The following is a 20095-nucleotide window of genomic DNA, read 5'->3' on the forward strand; positions in this document are numbered from 1 at the left end:
GCAGATAACAACATAATCATCCCAAAAGCCCATAAAGGTATGCCATATCGAAGTCCGAGCTCTTTTGACCAAGTTATGGGCTTTTATAGATGGAAAGAAGGCCCATTTCTGTAAGCCTTCGCAAAATTAAAGCCAACAACATACACACGGTCATTTTCTTTACTACCTTTAAAGTTATATATTTTAATCCACAGTAACAGTCCAGATCTCACCGAGTAAAGACGTGTAACTACGACAATTAAACACCTGCTACGCAAGTGCTCAGCCAAAATTATTGTGACAAACAAACAAGTGACTAAAGCAGAACCAGAAAAAACAATAACAAAACACACACAGCCCACAGCAACAATAACAACGCGGGGCTCGCCCCAAGTGCACCGAGATGATTCCACCCGACAAAAACAAACTATTTGCAACGAACGCAAGCTTACTGAACCAACAAAAATGTATAGTAATTTCTCGTAAAGATAACCAATCATTCGAAAACGTTAACCCATTTATTATTAAAAAATCAATAGACTTTACATGTGCAGGCGAAGTTCTATCATGCAAAAAAACAAGATCCGGAACATTACTAGTTCAAACAATACACATAATTCAAGCCACAAAACTACTGAAATTAAATAAAATTGGAGACTTAGAAGTAATAGCTACCGAACACAAAACCCTAAATTCATCAAAAGGAGTAATATACTGCAACCAACTTAGAAATATATCCGAAGAAGAAATCCTTAAAGAGTTAAAATCGCAAAAAGTTATAGACGTATACAAATGGAAAAAAATTGAAGCAGACAAAACCGAAACATTAATGGGCCTAATTACACTAACATTTGACTCAGTTACTCTTCCCGAGAAAGTAATGATAGGGTACGAAGTAGTCTTTACTCGCCCATACATCCCAAAGCCACGCAGATGCAACAAGTGCCTTCGTTACGGTCACCCCACACCAATTTGCAAACAAGAAAACTTTATTTGTAACAATTGCTCTCAAACCAAACACACGTCTGAAACCGAACAATGCTACAGAGAACCCAATTGCATAAGCTGCAAAAACAACCACAAGCCAAATAATAAGAAATGCCCAGTATACATCAAACAGCAAGAATTAATTGCAATTAAAACTACTGAAAAAGTTGACCATAAAACAGCTCTCTCAATTTATTTTTCGCGCCATAAGCACAATCAGGAAATTACCTTCTCCCAAACCTTGGCAAACCCACCTCCAAGCGAGGTTATCACCCAACCCACACCCCCAAACACATCAACTATCAAACCAGCTAACACAAATCTCGACAAAACTAAACAAAACAACACAATAAGAAGCCAACAAGCCCCCTCCAAACCACAAGCATCATCCTCATCACAACAACAGAGAACACACATATCTTACGAATCAGACACTGAAGCAATAAACACCCTACCTTGTACAAGTCTTCACCCACAAAACAAACCCGTGACTCACAGAATACTTAGAAGTACCTACAAAGAAAAATACAACACTCTCACAAAAACCCTTAAATCGAAAGACACCAAATCAAACCAGCACAAAACTGATTTCATAAAGAACTCAAAAACAAAACCTAGCCAAAACGACGACGACGACGAAGAACTATAACCCTAATACATGTCATTGAAAATATTGCAGTGGAACATAAAAGGTTACACTAACCACTACAACGAACTTCTCACCATAATTAAAAAAAACTCACCCCATGTAATATCCCTTCAAGAAACACACATACATTCCACACACAATTTACCAACACCAATTAACTACACATTAATCACTAACATAGCAACTAACAGATTCGGAGGGGTAGCTCTTCTAGTCCACAATTCTATCCAACATACGCAACACATCATCAATGAAGACTTTGAAGCAATAGCGGCCAAAATAGAATCCAAACAAACTATAATAATATACTCAGCATACATAGCACCAAATAAACCACTTTCACGCAATAACCTTAATAACGTTATAAATACAAATAATCAAACAATAGTCGTAACAGGAGACTTCAACGGATGGCATCCCAACTGGGGATCGCCACACACAAACACAAGAGGTAAAATAATCTGCAAATTCATAGAACAATCACACCTTACACTCCTAAATGATAAATCTCCCACTCATTTCACCACACACAACACCTTCACTCATATAGACCTTACTTTCTGCTCACCTTCGTTAACTCCTGTCGCAAACTGGACAATCTATCCTAACCTATTCTAACTTCCTTATTTCCTTTCGAACCACAAAACAACTACAACAAACCATTCTTTAAAATCAAAGAAGCCAATTGGGAAAAATATACCCCATAACTACAAACATCAACAAAGAAGCAGCCACCATCAACAAAATATTAATACAAAGCGCGCACTTCAGTATACCACAATCTTCACAAAACCTACACTCACACAAAGTTCCTTGGTGGAACAAAAAACTTACACAAATGCATCAAACGAAGAAAAACACCTGGAAAACCCTTAAGAGAGACATTTCGCAAGCCAACATCATAAACTATCGTAGAGCCAACGCACTTCTTAAAAGAGAAATTAAAATAAGAAAACGAGAAGCCACCATCGCATTTACATCTACTATACAAAGTAACACACCGACATCAACAATATGGAACAACATTAGACGATTCTGCGGCTTAAAACAATGTAAACAAATACACTGCATAAACAACACAACTAACACACATGAAATAGCAAACCAATTCGCACAACACTGGTCTAGCCTTGCCACAGATTACAATTTCGACCTACAATTCACATCTCAGAAATATAAACCAATAATTATAAACCACACCCCATCCACATCTGCAATACAAATAGAAAAAACATAACAAAAATAGAACTTACAATAGCTTTACAATCATTGAAAGGATCCACACCAGGACTCAACAGATTGTCATACCCGATGATTAAAAATAGCTCTTCAATAGTACAAGATAGAATAGTATCCCAATTTAACAACATTTTTAACACATACATACCACAATCATACAAATAAGAATAAATAAGAATAAAACAGACATATCCTCCTACAGACCCATTTCTCTTAACTGCTGCATAGGAAAAATATTGGACAAAATAATATCGCAAAGACTTTGGTGGTTTTTAACCAATAACAAACTTATACATCCAAACCAATTCGGCTTCAAAAAAGGAAAATCGACTTCAGATAGTCTACTCTTTGTAGACCATCTCATAACGAAGTCACTAAACAAAAAAAAACACATCTCACTCGTCTCTCTTGACTTTGCAAGAGCATTTGATCGAGTGGGTGCACACTCAATAATAGACAAACTTATCGATTGGAAATGTGGACCAAAAATAATAAACTACGTTAAAAATTTTATGAGCAACCGCAAAATAACAGTCCGAGTAGGAACTTAAAACTCTTCCATACGTCCTCTTGATAACGGCATACCTCAAGGCTCGCCGATATCAGTCGTCTTATTTATAATAGCTTTTAACAAACTCGCAAACATAATCTCCCGACACAAACAAATTAACTTCAGCGCATATGCAGACGATTTTTTTATAATAATAAACCTAAAAAAAAACAAAAACATAAATTACAACCTAAACCCACTCTTTCTAGACATCGAAAATTGGGGCAACTACTCAGGTGCCTCTCTTTCTCCAACAAAATGCCAGCACCTACACATTTGTAAAAAAAACACAATTGTAACTGCACTATCATCTGCAAGAACAACATTATAAACAACACAACATCAATCAAAGTCCTCGGACTTTGGATTAACAAAAAATACAACTGGACACCCATATCAATGCTCTCATCCCTGCACTCTCCTCCAAACTGAACATCATAAAATGCCTAGCTAGCCCTAGATTTAATTGTAACACACATACCCTGCTAAATGTCACAAAAGCAATTCTAATATCAAAAATTGACTACGGACTTCACATATATGGACACACCTCAAAAAGTTCTCTAAACAAACTAAAAACATCATTTAACTCCGCTATCCGGCTATCTCTGGGAGCATTCTATACAACACCTATTCACAATCTTTTATACGAAACAGATACACCAACAATAGAACAAAAGCGCGACTATCTTACAGCAAAAATCTTTAAATCCTTACTACATTCAAAAGACACCCCGATTCATAAATTAATTAAACCAAAAAAGAATACGAAAAAATGGACCTCAACAATTCAGCGATCAATTAAAATATGTCAAAAATACAACATACCCTATAAACCAAAAATAATCAACAAATTAAAACCCGCCTGGCAACTACCTAGCAACACTATCAATACATCATTACACATTTACAACATGAATAAAACAACACCAGAAACATACCAAACACTCTTTAACGAAGCAAAATCACTTTTCCAAAATCACATCTTCATATACACCGACGGATCCCAACAAAACTCCATAACAACATTCGCAATCACCACAGAAACAGAAAGCTTAGCATTCGGAAGTTTACCTCCCTACTCTTCAATTCAATCAGCGGAAATCTTAGGCATCCTTGAAGCCCTAAAAATAATACAAAAAATGCACGGTAAATTCGTAATATGCTCCGACTCTCTAGGAGCCATCGAAGCCATAAAAAACACACAAAACAATAACATATACCCAGCCCTAATCCGATCAATCCTAACAAAACACTACCCAAAATTCAAAATCTTATGGACCCCAGGACACTGCAACATTAAAGGGAACGAGATGGCCGACAAAGCAGCAAAGTTAGCACTAAATATGCCACTAATATACACACAAAACTTAAGCACAAAAGACATTAACAAATTCTTAAAACAACAACTCAACGAAACCAAAAAGAATATACTTGTTAAATGCAATAATTGGTACCAAAACATCAACACAAACAACACACACACATCTTTCTACTCAAACGTAACACAACAACAAATAACTCGCCTTGATCAAATTAAATTTACTAGACTGCGTCTAGGACATACAAACCTGACACATAAATATTATTTAGATCGCACCACCCCACAAAACTGCCCAATTTGCCTTATACACTTCCCAATTAATATGGATCACATCCTTAATTCATGCCCCGCCAAAGCCCAAACAAAACTTAATATCCTCAATAACATTAACGCCATACAGTACCTTAGAAACCCATCAATAGAAAACATCAAAACAATAACAACATATTTAAAAGAAATAAAATTATATCATAGCATATAAAAACTCCTCACATCCCTCAAATTAAAAATATATGTAATCCTAAATGTTAAAAAAAAAAAAATTGTTAAATTAAGTAAATAAATAAATTGTTAAATTAAGTAAATAAATTCGTAGTCGAAGGCCTCGTAGCTAGCACTACATTCCCTATGTTAGTAGTAGTTTTGTAAACTTTACTATCATCTTAAATAAATAAATAAATAAATAAAATATTTTAATGCAGATAACAACACAATCATCCCACAAGCTCATAAAGGTATGCCATATCGAAATTCAAGTCTTTTTGATCAAGTTATTGGCTTTTAAATATGGAAAGAAGTCTCATTTCTGTAAGCCTTCCAAAAATTAAAACCAATGACATAAAAGCGGTCATATTTTTACTAACTTTAAGTTGTGTATTTTAATGCAGATAACAACATAATCATTCCACAAGCCCATAAAGGTATGCCAGATCAAAATCCGAGTACGTTTGACCAAGCTATGGGCTTTTAAAGATGGAGGAAGGCCCATTTCTATAAACTTTTGCAAAATTAAAATCAATGACATAAAAACGGTAATATTTTTACTTCCTTTAAAGTTGAATGTTTTAATGCAGATAACAAAATTAAAATCAACGACATAAAAACGGTCATATTTTTTACTACCTTTAAGGTTATATATTTTAATGCAGATAGCAACATAATCATCCCACAAGCCTGTGACGCCCACAATTTTCATGCTAGATAAACAAATTTAACTGAAATGTATTGATCTCGTCAATACCTAACGATTGGTCCAAAAAAATTTGCCACGCCCACTCTAACGCCCATAACGCTTAAATCTGTATACCGCCGGTAGGTGGCGCATTTTAATCTCGCTTTGCTACTTGCGTATCTCTATTTAGCTGAGTAACGGGTATCTGATAGCCGAGGTACTCGACTATAGCGTTCTTTCTTGTTTTTATACCCGTTACTCGTAGAGTAAAAGGGTATACTAGATTCGTCGGAAAGTATGTAACAGGCAGAAAGAAGCGTTTCCGACCCCATAAAGTATACATATTCTTGATCAGGATCACTAGCCGAGTCGATCTAGCCATGTCCGTCTGTCCGTCTGTCCGTCTGTTCGTCTGTCCGTATGAACGCTGAGATCTCGGAAACTATGAGAGTTACAATACTGGGATTAGGCACGCAGATTCCTGAGATTCCTGCGCAGCGCAAGTTTGTTTCAGTAGAGTGCCACGCCCACTCTTACGCCCACAAACCGCCCAAAACTGTGGCTCCTACAGTTTTGATGTTAGATAGAAAATTTTAACTGAAATGTATTGTTCTCATCAATACCTATCGATTGACCTGAAAAAAAGTTTGCCACGCCCACTTAAACGCCCATAAACCGCCAAAACCTGTGACGCCCACAATTTTCATGCTAGATAAACAAATTTAACTGAAATGTATTGGTCTCGTCAATACCTATCGATTGGTCCAAAAAAAATTTGCCACGCCCACTCTAACGCCCATAACGCTTAAATCTGTATACCGCCGGTAGGTGGCGCATTTTAATCTCGCTTTGCTACTTGCATATCTCTATTTAGCTGAGTAACGGGTATCTGACAGCCGAGGTACTCGACTATAGCGTTCTTCCTTGTTTTTACTACCTCTAAAGTTATATATTTTAATGCAGATAACAACACAATCATCCCACAAGCTCATAAAGGTATGCCATATCGAAATTCGAGCCCATTAAGGTATGACCTATTGAAATTCGAGTCCTTTTGACCAAGTTATGGGCTTTTAAATATGGAAAGAAGTCCCATTTCTGTAAGCCATCGCAAAATTAAAACCAATGACATAAAAACGGTGATATTTTTGACTACCTTTAAATTGAAATGTTTAAGTGCGGATAGCAGTATAATAATTACTCAAGCTTGTAATGGTATGCCATACTGAAATTCGAGTCCTTTTGATCAAGTTATTGGCTTTAAAGGATAGAAAGAAGGCCCATTTCTTTAAACCTTCGCAAAATTAAAATCAATGACATAAAAACGGTCATATATGTACTACCTTTAAAGTTTAATGTTTTAATGCAGATAAAAACATAATCATTTCACAAGCCCATGAAGGTATGCCATATCGATATCCGAGTCCTTTTGACCAAGTAATGGGCTTTTAAAGATGAAAAGAAGGCCCATTTCTGTAAGCCTTTGCAAAATTAAAATCAATGACATAAAAACGGTCATATTTTTACGACCTTTAAAGTTATATATTTTAATGCAGATAGGAACATAATCATTCCACAAGCCCATAAAGGTTTGCCATATCGAAATCCGAGTCAGTTTGACCAAGTTATGGGCTTTTAGAGATGAAGGAAGGCCCATTTCTATAAACCTTTGCAAAATTAAAATCAGTGACATAAAAACGGTCATATTTTGTACTACCTTTAAAGTTATATATTTTAATGCAGATAACAACATAATCATTCCACAAGCCCGTTTGACCAAGTTATCGGCTTTTAAAGATGGAGGAAGGCCCATTTCTGTAAGCCTTTGCAAAATTAAAATCAATGACATAAAAACGGTCATATTTTTACTTCCTTTAAAGATGAATGGTCATCATAAATATGAACGGTCATATTTATACCCGTTACTCGTAGACTAAAAGGGTATACTAGATTCGTCGGAAAGTATGTAACAGGCAGAAGGAAGCGTTTCCGACCCCATAAAGTATATATATTCTTGATCAGGATCACTAGCCGAGTCGATCTAGCCATGTCCGTCTGTCCCTCTGTCTGTCTGTCCAGATGAACGCTGAGATCTCGGAAACTATGGCTATTGAGATTTGGCGTGGAGATTCCTGAGCTTCTTACGCAGCGCAAGTTTGTTTCAGCAATGTGCCACGCCCACTCTTACGCCCACAAACCGCCCAAAACTGTGGCTCCTACAGTTTTGATGCTAAAATAAAAATTTTAACAGAAGTGTATTCTTCTCATTAATACCTATCGAGTGACCCAAAAAAAGTTTTCCACGCCCACTCTAACGCCCACAAACCGCCAAAACCTGTGACAGCCACAGTTTTCATGCTAGATAAAAAATTTTAACTGAAATGTATTGGTCTCGTCAATACCTATCGATTGATCCAAAAAATTATGCCCACTCTAACGCCCATAACGCTTAAATCTGTCTACCGCCGGTAGGTGGCGTATTTAAATCTCGATTTGCTGCTTGCATATCTCCATTTTCCTTTGGTCCCTTTAGCTGAGTAACGGGTATCATATTTTTACTTCCTTTAAAGTTGAATGTTTTAATGCAGATAACAAAATTAAAATCAGTGACATAAAAACGGTCATATTTATACCCGTTACTCGTAGAGTAAAAGGGTATACTAGATTCGTCGGAAAGTATGTAACAGGCAGAAGGAAGCGTTTCCGACTCCATAAAGTATATATATTCTTGAGCAGGATCACTAGCCGAGTCGATCTAGCCATGTCCGTCTGTCCGTCTGTCTGTCTGTCCGGATGAACGCTGAGATCTCGGAAACTATGGGAGCTAGGCTATTGAGATTTGGCGTGGAGATTCCTGAGCTTCTTACGCAGCGCAAGTTTGTTTCAACAATGTGCCACGCCCACTCTTACGCCCACAAACCGTCCAAAACTGTGGCTCCTACAGTTTTGATGCTATTTTGGCACGCCCACTCTAACGCTTAAATCTGTCTACCGCCGGTAGGTGACGTATTTAAATCTCGATTTGCTGCTGGCATATCTCCATTTCCCTTTGGTCCCTTTAGCTGAGTAAAGGGTATCTGATAGTGAAGTTAAATTTTTTAATGCAGATGACAACATAATCATTCCACAAGCCCATAAAGGTATGCCATATCGAAATCAGAGTCCCTTTGACCAAGCTTTTGGCTTTTAAAGATGGAGGAAGGCCCACTTCTATAAACCTTTGCAAAATTAAAATCAGTGACATAAAAACGGTCATATTTTAATGCAGATAGCAACATAATCATTCCACAAGCCCATAAAGGTATGCCATATCGAAATCCGAGTCCTTTCTACCAAGTTATGGGCTTTTAAAGTTTAAAAGGAGGCCCATTTCTGTAAACCTGTACAAAATTAAAATCAATTACATAGAAATGGTCATATTTTTTACTACCTTTAAAGTTATATATTTTAATGCAGATAACAACATAATCATTTCACAGGCCCATAAAGGTATGCCATATCGAAGTCAGAGTCCTTTTGACCCAGGTATGGGCTTTTAAAGATGGAAAGAAGGCCCATGTCTGTAAACCATCGCAAAATTAAAATCAATGACATAAAAACTGTAATATATTTTACTACCTTTAAAGTTAAATGCTTTAATGCAGTAACAACATACTCATTCCACAAGCCCATAAAGGTATGCCATATCGAAATCCGAGTCCGCTTGACCAAGTTATGGGCTTTTAGAGATGGAGGAAGGCCCTTTTCTATAAACTTTAGCAAAATTAAAATCAATGACATAAAACCGGTCATATTTTTATACCCGTTACTCGTAGAGTAAAAGGGTATACTAGATTCGTCGGAAAATATGTAACAGGCAGAAGGAAGCGCTTCCGACCCCATAAAGTATATATATTCTTGATCAGGATGACTAGCCGAGTCGATCTAGCCATGTCCGTCTGTCCTTCTGTCTGTCCGGATGAACGCTGGATCTCGTAAATTATGAGAGCTAGGCTATTGAGACTTGGAGTACAGATTCCTGAGCTTCTAACGCAGCGCAAGTTTGTTTCAGTAGACTGCCACGCCCACCCTAACGCCCACAAAAGTCGTCGGAAAGTATGTAACAGGCAGAAGGAAGCGTTTCCGACCCCATAAAGTATATATATTCTTGATCAGGATCACTAGCCGAGTCGATCTAGCCATGTCCGTCTGTCCCTCTGTCTGTCTGTCCAGATGAACGCTGAGATCTCGGAAACTATGGCTATTGAGATTTGGCGTGGAGATTCCTGAGCTTCTTACGCAGCGCAAGTTTGTTTCAGCAATGTGCCACGCCCACTCTTACGCCCACAAACCGCCCAAAACTGTGGCTCCTACAGTTTTGATGCTAAAATAAAAATTTTAACAGAAGTGTATTCTTCTCATTAATACCTATCGAGTGACCCAAAAAAAGTTTTCCACGCCCACTCTAACGCCCACAAACCGCCAAAACCTGTGACAGCCACAGTTTTCATGCTAGATAAAAAATTTTAACTGAAATGTATTGGTCTCGTCAATACCTATCGATTGATCCAAAAAATTATGCCCACTCTAACGCCCATAACGCTTAAATCTGTCTACCGCCGGTAGGTGGCGTATTTAAATCTCGATTTGCTGCTTGCATATCTCCATTTTCCTTTGGTCCCTTTAGCTGAGTAACGGGTATCATATTTTTACTTCCTTTAAAGTTGAATGTTTTAATGCAGATAACAAAATTAAAATCAGTGACATAAAAACGGTCATATTTATACCCGTTACTCGTAGAGTAAAAGGGTATACTAGATTCGTCAGAAAGTATGTATCAGGCAGAAGGAAGCGTTTCCGACTCCATAAAGTATATATATTCTTGAGCAGGATCACTAGCCGAGTCGATCTAGCCATGTCCGTCTGTCCGTCTGTCTGTCTGTCCGGATGAACGCTGAGATCTCGGAAACTATGGGAGCTAGGCTATTGAGATTTGGCGTGGAGATTCCTGAGCTTCTTACGCAGCGCAAGTTTGTTTCAACAATGTGCCACGCCCACTCTTACGCCCACAAACCGTCCAAAACTGTGGCTCCTACAGTTTTGATGCTATTTTGGCACGCCCACTCTAACGCCCATAACGCTTAAATCTGTCTACCGCCGGTAGGTGACGTATTTAAATCTCGATTTGCTGCTGGCATATCTCCATTTCCCTTTGGTCCCTTTAGCTGAGTAAAGGGTATCTGATAGTGAAGTTAAATTTTTTAATGCAGATGACAACATAATCATTCCACAAGCCCATAAAGGTATGCCATATCGAAATCAGAGTCCCTTTGACCAAGCTTTTGGCTTTTAAAGATGGAGGAAGGCCCACTTCTATAAACCTTTGCAAAATTAAAATCAGTGACATAAAAACGGTCATATTTTAATGCAGATAGCAACATAATCATTCTACAAGCCCATAAAGGTATGCCATATCGAAATCCGAGTCCTTTCTACCAAGTTATGGGCTTTTAAAGTTTAAAAGGAGGCCCATTTCTGTAAACCTGCACAAAATTAAAATCAATTACATAGAAATGGTCATATTTTTTACTACCTTTAAAGTTATATATTTTTTTGCATACCATAATACCATTTTGCATAATCATACCACAAGCCCATAAAGGTATGCCATATCGAAGTCAGAGTCATTTTGACCCAGGTATGGGCTTTTAAAGATGGAAAGAAGGCCCATGTCTGTAAACCATCGCAAAATTAAAATCAATGACATAAAAACTGTAATATATTTTACTACCTTTAAAGTTAAATGTTTTAATGCAGATAACAACATACTCATTCCACAAGCCCATAAAGGTATGCCATATCGAAATCCGAGTCCGTTTGACCAAGTTATGGGCTTTTAGAGATGGAGGAAGGCCCTTTTCTATAAACTTTAGCAAAATTAAAATCAATGACATAAAACCGGTCATATTTTTATACCCGTTACTCGTAGAGTAAAAGGGTATACTAGATTCGTCGGAAAATATGTAACAGGCAGAAGGAAGCGCTTCCGACCCCATAAAGTATATATATTCTTGATCAGGATGACTAGCCGAGTCGATCTAGCCATGTCCGTCTGTCCTTCTGTCTGTCCGGATGAACGCTGGATCTCGTAAATTATGAGAGCTAGGCTATTGAGATTTGGCGTACAGATTCCTGAGCTTCTAACGCAGCGCAAGTTTGTTTCAGTAGACTGCCACGCCCACCCTAACGCCCACAAACCGCCCAAAACTGTAACTCCTACAGTTTTGATGCTAGATAGAACATTTTAACTGAAATGTATTAGTCTTGTCAATACCTATCGATTGACCCAAAAAAAAATTTGCAACGCCCACTCTAACGCCCACAAACCTTCCAAGAAAAAAAGCTATGTCGTCAGAGCCAGACAAACTTTCCCGTTTTCAGTCCAATGCCCTCAAACCAAGGTAGTTAATACAAGCCTTGACACTAGAGCCAGAAAATGACATACATACATACACATGTATTTATGCATGTGTGTGGGTGTAAAAATTGCAAGCTAATATCCGGGGCGAATAGAACTTTTTCAAACAAAGCTATTCAACCCAATATTTTATTGAATAACTAGTGCAAACATTTATGTATATTTAAATGTACAGAATGTGCCTTAAAATTGTTGCATACATAAATATAAATGTTTTTTGTCTATTTTATGTGTTGCTTTCTCATTCTTGGCGCTGGCTGAAACAAAAGCATAGCATAGCATATGTTCAACGAACATATATTAATACAAATGTTTTTATTCTATTTTATGTTGTGCTCTCTCTTTCTTGGCGCAGGCTGTAACAAATGCTGGTCAAATAAACAATGGCAATTACAGCGCTGCCAACGCTAAGAGAGAGCAGGTCAAAAAAAAGAGAATGAAAAGCGCTGCAAACGATAAGAGCGTACAGTGCGCAGCTAACTTATTCTATTTAATAGTAAACAATTTACTCCTGTTCTCTACCCTAACACCAATTCATTGGTCTACCAATTTCAATTACCTATTTCTGATTATCGTTAGATTTAAATTGCTGAAAAGCAACAGCATGGTCGCGGGAGGGAGGGCTTTTGCTCTTTGCATTTTTTCCCTTCTTAGTGCATTTTTATACGCCAAAGGAGAGGTATATTTGGGGGAAAAGGACCGAAATCCGTGCACGTTAAATTGGCGGGCTAAAAGTTTACAGCGCTGTACATATTTCTGTTGTCTTTTTAAAGATATGTATGTTTATTTATGTTGTTTGTATGTTTAATCAATGCCTTTGATTGTCAAACAAAATAGCCAGTTCACTCCAACGCCCACAAACCGCCCAAGGAGTTGAGAAAAGCAATGACGTCAGACGTCACTCAGACAATGTACATATGTATACATCACTTTATTTCTGCATGTTTGTATGTAAATAGTTGCAAACTGACTTAAGCAGCGATTAGAACTTTTAAATTGAACATGAAACATTTAAATTGAAGAAAACATTATAGGCTCTAAAATTGTTCATATTAAGCAAACATACATAAATATTAAGGTTTTCAGTCTATTTTATGTTTTGCTCGTCGTTTTAGACTCCCCTGTTTTCTACCCTTACACCATGTTATTGGTCTACTTAATTCCGATTAGGTTAATATAAGATTTAAGTGCCTGACAAACAATGGTATGGGCGCGGGAGGGAGGGCTTTTCGCTCTTTGCATTTGCTCTTACCGCAGTGCATTCACATGGGCCAAATGAGACGGAAGATTGAAGTAAAAGGACCGAAAATCCGAGCACGCAAAATTGGCGCGAAAAACTTTACAGCTCTGTAAATCGTTCTGTCTTCAGATATCAGATCAGATATGCATATGCACTGTTTTAACCAATACCTATAGACTGTCCCATAAAATATTTGCCACGCCCACTCCAACGCCTACAAATTTCCCAAGGAGTTAGGAAAAGCAATGACGTCAGGCCATATAATGACATATATTTACATATGTATGTTTGCGTGTAAATAGTTGCAAACTGAATTGCGCGGCGAATATAACTCTTTTAAACTATGTATGTTTTGCTCTCTCTTTCTCGGCGCAAGCTGAAACAAAAAAAATGATAATGTAAAGCGCTGCCAACGCAAAGAGAGAGCAGAGTGCGTGGCTCACATGTTATATTGAATATTTGACAATTTAAACTATTTATCCTTTTCCCGTCTTTCCTCTGGCCAATTTACTTATTGCTATTATTTTGCTATCTGTTGTTGCTTAACAAACATACATTAATATAAATGTTTTCAGTCTGTTTTAAGTCTTGCTCTCTCTTCCTTGGCGCAGGCTAAAACAAAAGCGGGACAACAAAATGAGAATGAAAAGCGCTGCCAACGCTAAGAGACAGCACAGTGCGGGGCTAACTTATTCTATTGAATATTTAGCAATTCAAACTATTTGTCCTTTTCCCCTCTGTCCTCTGGCCAATTTACTAATTGCTATTATTTTGTTGTTTATTGATGCTTAACAAACATACATTAATATAAATGTTTTCAGTCTGTTTTATGTCATGCTCTCTCTTACTTGGTGCAGGCTGAAACAAAAGCGGGACAAGAAAATGAGAATGAAAAGCGCTGCCAACGCTAAGAGAGAGCACAGTGCGCGGCTAACTTACTCTATTGAATAATAAACAACTTAATTTTTTCCCCTTTTGGCTCTACCCGAACACCAGTTCATTGGTCTACCAGTTGTATTTACCAAATTCCGATCAGGTTAATGTATGATTTAAATTGCAAAAACAATAGAAAGGGCGCGGGAGGGAGGGCTTTTTGCTCCTAGCATTTTTTCTCTTTGTGCATTTTTATGCGCCAAAAGAGAAGTATATTTCGGGGAAAAGGACCGAAAATCCGTGCACATAAAATTGGCAGGTAAAAACTTTACAGCGCTGTAAATCTTCTGTTATCTCTTTAGTCTACGACTAACCATCGTAAGCGAATCTACTGCCCGTGTGCCGAATGCGATTTTTGCGAATTTTTCAAGTGTCTTCCAATTTAAAAGCGATAATCCTAACGTAAATTAACCTTTGCAAGCAATTTAACGTAAACTCAATAAATTAATTTTTCTTTACAAAGAAGTTAACGTAAATTTGTGTTTTTGCGCGCACGCGAGTTGTTGCTGCTTTTGCCGACGTCGCTGCCGCGATTTGCTGATGACTGGTTGCTGCGCACTTTGCTAAGTACCCTTTTTAAAGTAATTTTCCAATTTTAAATTGTTTTCATTTGTTCATTTTTCATTTTAAAGTAGTTTCATTGACAATTATAAATATTTATATTTTCATATTTAAATTTTTTTCCGATTAAATTTTGATTTTACATTTTTCTAATCGCTTCGCACTTTTTTCTTACTTATAGAAATATAAAAAAATTGCCTTTTTAAAGGCTTTTTTTATATTTTTATAAATTTACGTATCTATTATCTAATAGTCCTATAAGTTTTAGTCTTTTTAAAGACTAACACTTATAATTCTATTTATAAATTAAGGCTATTTATAATTAAATTCACTTAATTAAGTGATTTAATATTTTAATAATATTTGTTAGGTAGTTAAAGTAGATATTATAATAATATTTGAAGACTAGGTCTTTTTAAAGACTTTTTCTTTGATTACTATTATTTTACATTTTCAATATTTCTATATACTAATAAAATAGTTCTATTAATTTTATTAAATAATCCTTTTTTAAAAAATTATATTTATTATTAATATTTTAAAGATATATTTTCCATTGGGGAAATTTAAAAAATTGTATAAAAATGCCTCGTTTAAATAGACCTACTGCGTCTCAACGGGCTAGGAATCAATTATTAAGAAATAGGGCAAATAGGGAAAACATTGAGTATGCAGAGATGGAGAGCATAGAAAAAGTAGAAGCTCATCGTAGGCGAAGGGAAAATATTTTAGTCAGGGATGCAGAGTAGGGCGTTAATACAGCGTCTCGTAGGTCAAGACGCCTTAATCTTACCGCTCGTGCAGTCGAACAAGATGCCGATACTCAGCGTCGTTCAGAAAGGCGACAGATTAACGAGCTTAGAGATATAGAGCAGGATAAAGACACAGCGAACCGTAGGGAGAGGCGGCGAAATAGCCAAGTCCGAGCTACAGAGCAGGTTCAAAATACTGCTGACCACTCGGAAAGGCGCTCGAATCCTGCTTTCCGTGCGGATGAGCAAGCAGCCGATACTAGGCGTCGTTCTATTATACGGCGAAATAGCCAAGTGCGAGCTACAGAGCAGGCTCAAAACACTGCTGACCACTTGGAGAGGCGCTTGGATCCTGTTTTTCGTGCGGGTGAACAAGCAGCCGATACTAGTCGTCGTTCTATTAGGCGGCAAAATAGCCAAGTCCGAGCACATAAAATTGGCGGGCAAAAACTTTACAGCGCTGTAAATCTTCTGTTATCTCTTTAGTCTACGCCTAACCATCGTAAGCGAATCTACTGCCCGTGTGCTGAATGCGATTTTTGCGAATTTTTCAAGTGTCTTCCAATTTAAAAGCGATATTCCTAACGTAAATTAACCTTTGCAGGCAATTTAACGTAAACTCAATAAATTAATTTTCCTTTGCTAAGAAGTTAACGTAAATTTGTGTTTTTCCTTTGCTAAAAGTTAACATAAATTTGTGTTGTTGCGCGCACGCGAGTTGTTGCTGCTTTTGCCGACGTCGCTGCCGCGATTTGCTGATGACTGGTTGCTGCGCACTTTGCTAAGTACCCTTTTTAAAGTAATTTTATTAACAATAACAAACATTTCTATTTTCATGTTGTAAATTTTTTCTGGTAAATTTCCAATTTTAAATTGTTTTCATTTGTTCATTTTTCATTTTAAAGTAGTTTCATTGACAATTATAAATATTTATATTTTCATATTTAAATCTTTTTCCGATTAAATTTTGATTTTAAATTTTTCTAATCGCTTCGCACTTTTTTCTTACTTATAGAAATATAAAAAAATTGCCTTTTTAAAGGCTTTTTTTATATTTTATAAATTTACGTATTTATTATCTAATAGTCCTATAAGTTTTAGTCTTTTTAAAGACTAACACTTATAATTCTATTTATAAATTAAGGCTATTTATAATTAAATTCACTTAATTAAGTGTTTTAATATTTTAATAATATTTGTTAGGTAGTTAAATAGATATTATAATAATATTTGAAGACTAGGATTTTTTAAAGACTTTTTCTTTGATTAATATTATTTTACATTTTCAATATTTCTATATACTAATAAAATAGTTCTATTAATTTTATTATATAATCCTTTTTAAAAAATTATATTTACTATTAATATTTTAAAGGTATATTTTCCATTGGGGAAATTAAAAAAATTGTATAAAAATGCCTCGTTTAAATAGACCTACTGCGTCTCAACGAGCTAGGAATCAATTATTAAGAAATAGGGCAAATAGGGAAAACATTGAGTATGCAGAGATGGAGAGTATAGAAAAAGTAGAAGCTCATCGTAGGCGAAGGGAAAATATTTTAGTCAGGGATGAAGAGCAGGGCGTTAATACAGCGTCTCGTAGGTCAAGACGCCTTAATCTTACCGCTCGTGCAGTCGAACAAGCTGCCGATACTCAGCGTCGTTCAGAAAGGCGACAGATTAGCGAGCTTAGAGATATAGAGCAGGATCAAGACACAGCGAACCGTAGGGAAAGGCGGCGAAATAGCCAAGTGCGAGCTACAGAGCAGGCTCAAAACACTGCTGACCACTTGGAGAGGCGCTTGGATCCTGTTTTTCGTGCGGGTGAACAAGCAGCCGATACTAGTCGTCGTTCTATTAGGCGGCAAAATAGCCAAGTCCGAGCTACAGAGCAGGTTCAAAATACTGCTGACCACTCGGAAAGGCGCTTGAATCCTGCTTTCCGTGCGGATGAGCAAGCAGCCGATACTCGGCGTCGTTCTATTAGACGGCGAAATAGCCAAGTGCGAGCTACAGAGCAGGCTCAAAACACTGCTGACCACTTGAGGAGGCGCTTGGATCCTGTTTTTCATGCGGGTGAACAAGCAGCCGATACAAGGCTTCGTTTTATTAGGCGGCAAAATAGCCAAGTCCGAGCTACAGAGCTGGTGCAAAATACTGCTGACCACTCGGAAAGGCGCTCGAATCCTGCTTTCCGTGCGGATGAGCAAGCAGCCGATACTCGGCGTCGTTCAATTAGGCGCTTGGATCCTACGTATCGTGCGGGTGAGCAAGAAGCAAATACCGTGCAACGAGCACAGGTTAGATCAACACAGGATCGCCTGTTGGAAAGAGCGCAGGATAGGGCTAGGAGAGCTACAGCTAGAAGTGTTAGGGATCGCAGGGTCGTCGAGCAGGCGAGGAATACACTGGCTCGACGAAGTGCACGTATAGCTGCTCGACAAGCAGCCATCGATGCAATTCAAAATATAAGTCAAAGAGTTAGTCAGTATAGAAGCCTTAGTGGAAACAGGGAAGCATGAATGTCTGTCTGTCTGTCTGAATGTCTGTCTGTCTTATTGTCTGTCTGTCTGTTTGTCTGTGTGTCTGTCTGAATGTCTGTCTGTCTGTCTGAATTTCTGCCTGTCTGTCTGTCTAAATGTCTGTCTGACTGTCTATATGTCTGTATGTCTGTATGTCTGTATGTCTGTATGTCTGTATGTCTGTATGTCTGTATGTCTGTATGTCTGTATGTCTGTATGTCTGTATGTCTGTATGTCTGTATGTCTGTATGTCTGTATGTCTGTATGTCTGTATGTCTGTATGTCTGTATGTCTGTATGTCTGTATGTCTGTATGTCTGTATGTCTGTATGTCTGTATGTCTGTATGTCTGTATGTCTGTATGTCTGTATGTCTGTATGTCTGTATGTCTGTATGTCTGTATGTCTGTATGTCTGTATGTCTATATGTCTGTATGTCTGTATGTCTGTATGTCTGTATGTCTGTATGTCTGTATGTCTGTATGTCTGTATGTCTGTATGTCTGTATGTCTGTATGTCTGTATGTCTGTATGTCTGTATGTCTGTATGTCTGTATGTCTGTATGTCTGTATGTCTGTATGTCTGTATGTCTGTATGTCTTTATGTCTGTATGTCTGTATGTCTGTATGTCTGTATGTCTGTATGTCTGTATGTCTGTATGTCTGTATGTCTGTATGTCTGTATGTCTGTATGTCTGTATGTCTGTATGTCTGTATGTCTGTATGTCTGTATGTCTGTATGTCTGTATGTCTGTATGTCTGTATGTCTGTATGTCTGTATGTCTGTATGTCTGTATGTCTGTATGTCTGTATGTCTGTATGTCTGTATGTCTGTATGTCTGTATGTCTGTATGTCTGTATGTCTGTATGTCTGTATGTCTGTATGTCTGTATGTCTGTATGTCTGTATGTCTGTATGTCTGTATGTCTGTATGTCTGTATGTCTGTATGTCTGTATGTCTGTATGTCTGTATGTCTGTATGTCTGTATGTCTGTATGTCTGTATGTCTGTATGTCTGTATGTCTGTATGTCTGTATGTCTGTATGTCTGTATGTCTGTATGTCTTTCTGTCTGAATGTCTGTCCGAATGTCTGTCTGAATGTTTGTCTGTCGGTCTGACTGTCTGGCTGGCTGGCTGTCTGTCTGTCTGTCTGTCTGAATGTCTGTCTGTCTGTCTGTCTGTCTGAATGTCTGTCTGTCTATCTGAATGTCTGTCTATCTGAATGTCTGTCTTTCTGAATTTCTGTCTGTCTGAATGTCTGTTTTTCTGTATGTCTGTATGTCTGTATGTCTGTATGTCTGTATGTCTGTATGTCTGTATGTCTGTATGTCTGTATGTCTGTATGTCTGTATGTCTGTATGTCTGTATGTCTGTATGTCTGTATGTCTGTATGTCTGTATGTCTGTATGTCTGTATGTCTGTATGTCTGTATGTCTGTATGTCTGTATGTCTGTATGTCTGTATGTCTGTATGTCTGTATGTCTGTATGTCTGTATGTCTGTATGTCTGTATGTCTGTATGTCTGTATGTCTGTATGTCTGTATGTCTGTATGTCTGTATGTCTGTATGTCTGTATGTCTGTATGTCTGTATGTCTGTATGTCTGTATGTCTGTATGTCTGTATGTCTGTATGTCTGTATGTCTGTATGTCTGTATGTCTGTATGTCTGTATGTCTGTATGTCTGTATGTCTGTATGTCTGTATGTCTGTATGTCTGTATGTCTGTATGTCTG

The 20095-nt window shown here is 37.4% G+C and overlaps 1 protein-coding gene across 1 annotated transcript in view; it reads left to right on the forward strand.

Moving 5' to 3' along the window:
- LOC139352800 (trichohyalin-like) overlaps nucleotides 1–18364 on the forward strand; it is a 30732-nt gene extending 12368 nt beyond the window's left edge. Inside the window, exons 3-4 of the mRNA XM_070995430.1 lie at nucleotides 15895–16209; nucleotides 17478–18364. Of these exons, the coding sequence (XP_070851531.1) occupies nucleotides 15895–16209; nucleotides 17478–18364 (1202 nt within the window). The remainder of the gene's footprint in view (nucleotides 1–15894; nucleotides 16210–17477) is intronic.
- The last annotated feature ends 1731 nt before the right edge of the window (nucleotides 18365–20095 follow it).

Source organism: Drosophila suzukii, chromosome 3 (genome assembly GCF_043229965.1).
Source record: "Drosophila suzukii chromosome 3, CBGP_Dsuzu_IsoJpt1.0, whole genome shotgun sequence".
Lineage (NCBI taxonomy): Eukaryota > Metazoa > Arthropoda > Insecta > Diptera > Drosophilidae > Drosophila > Drosophila suzukii.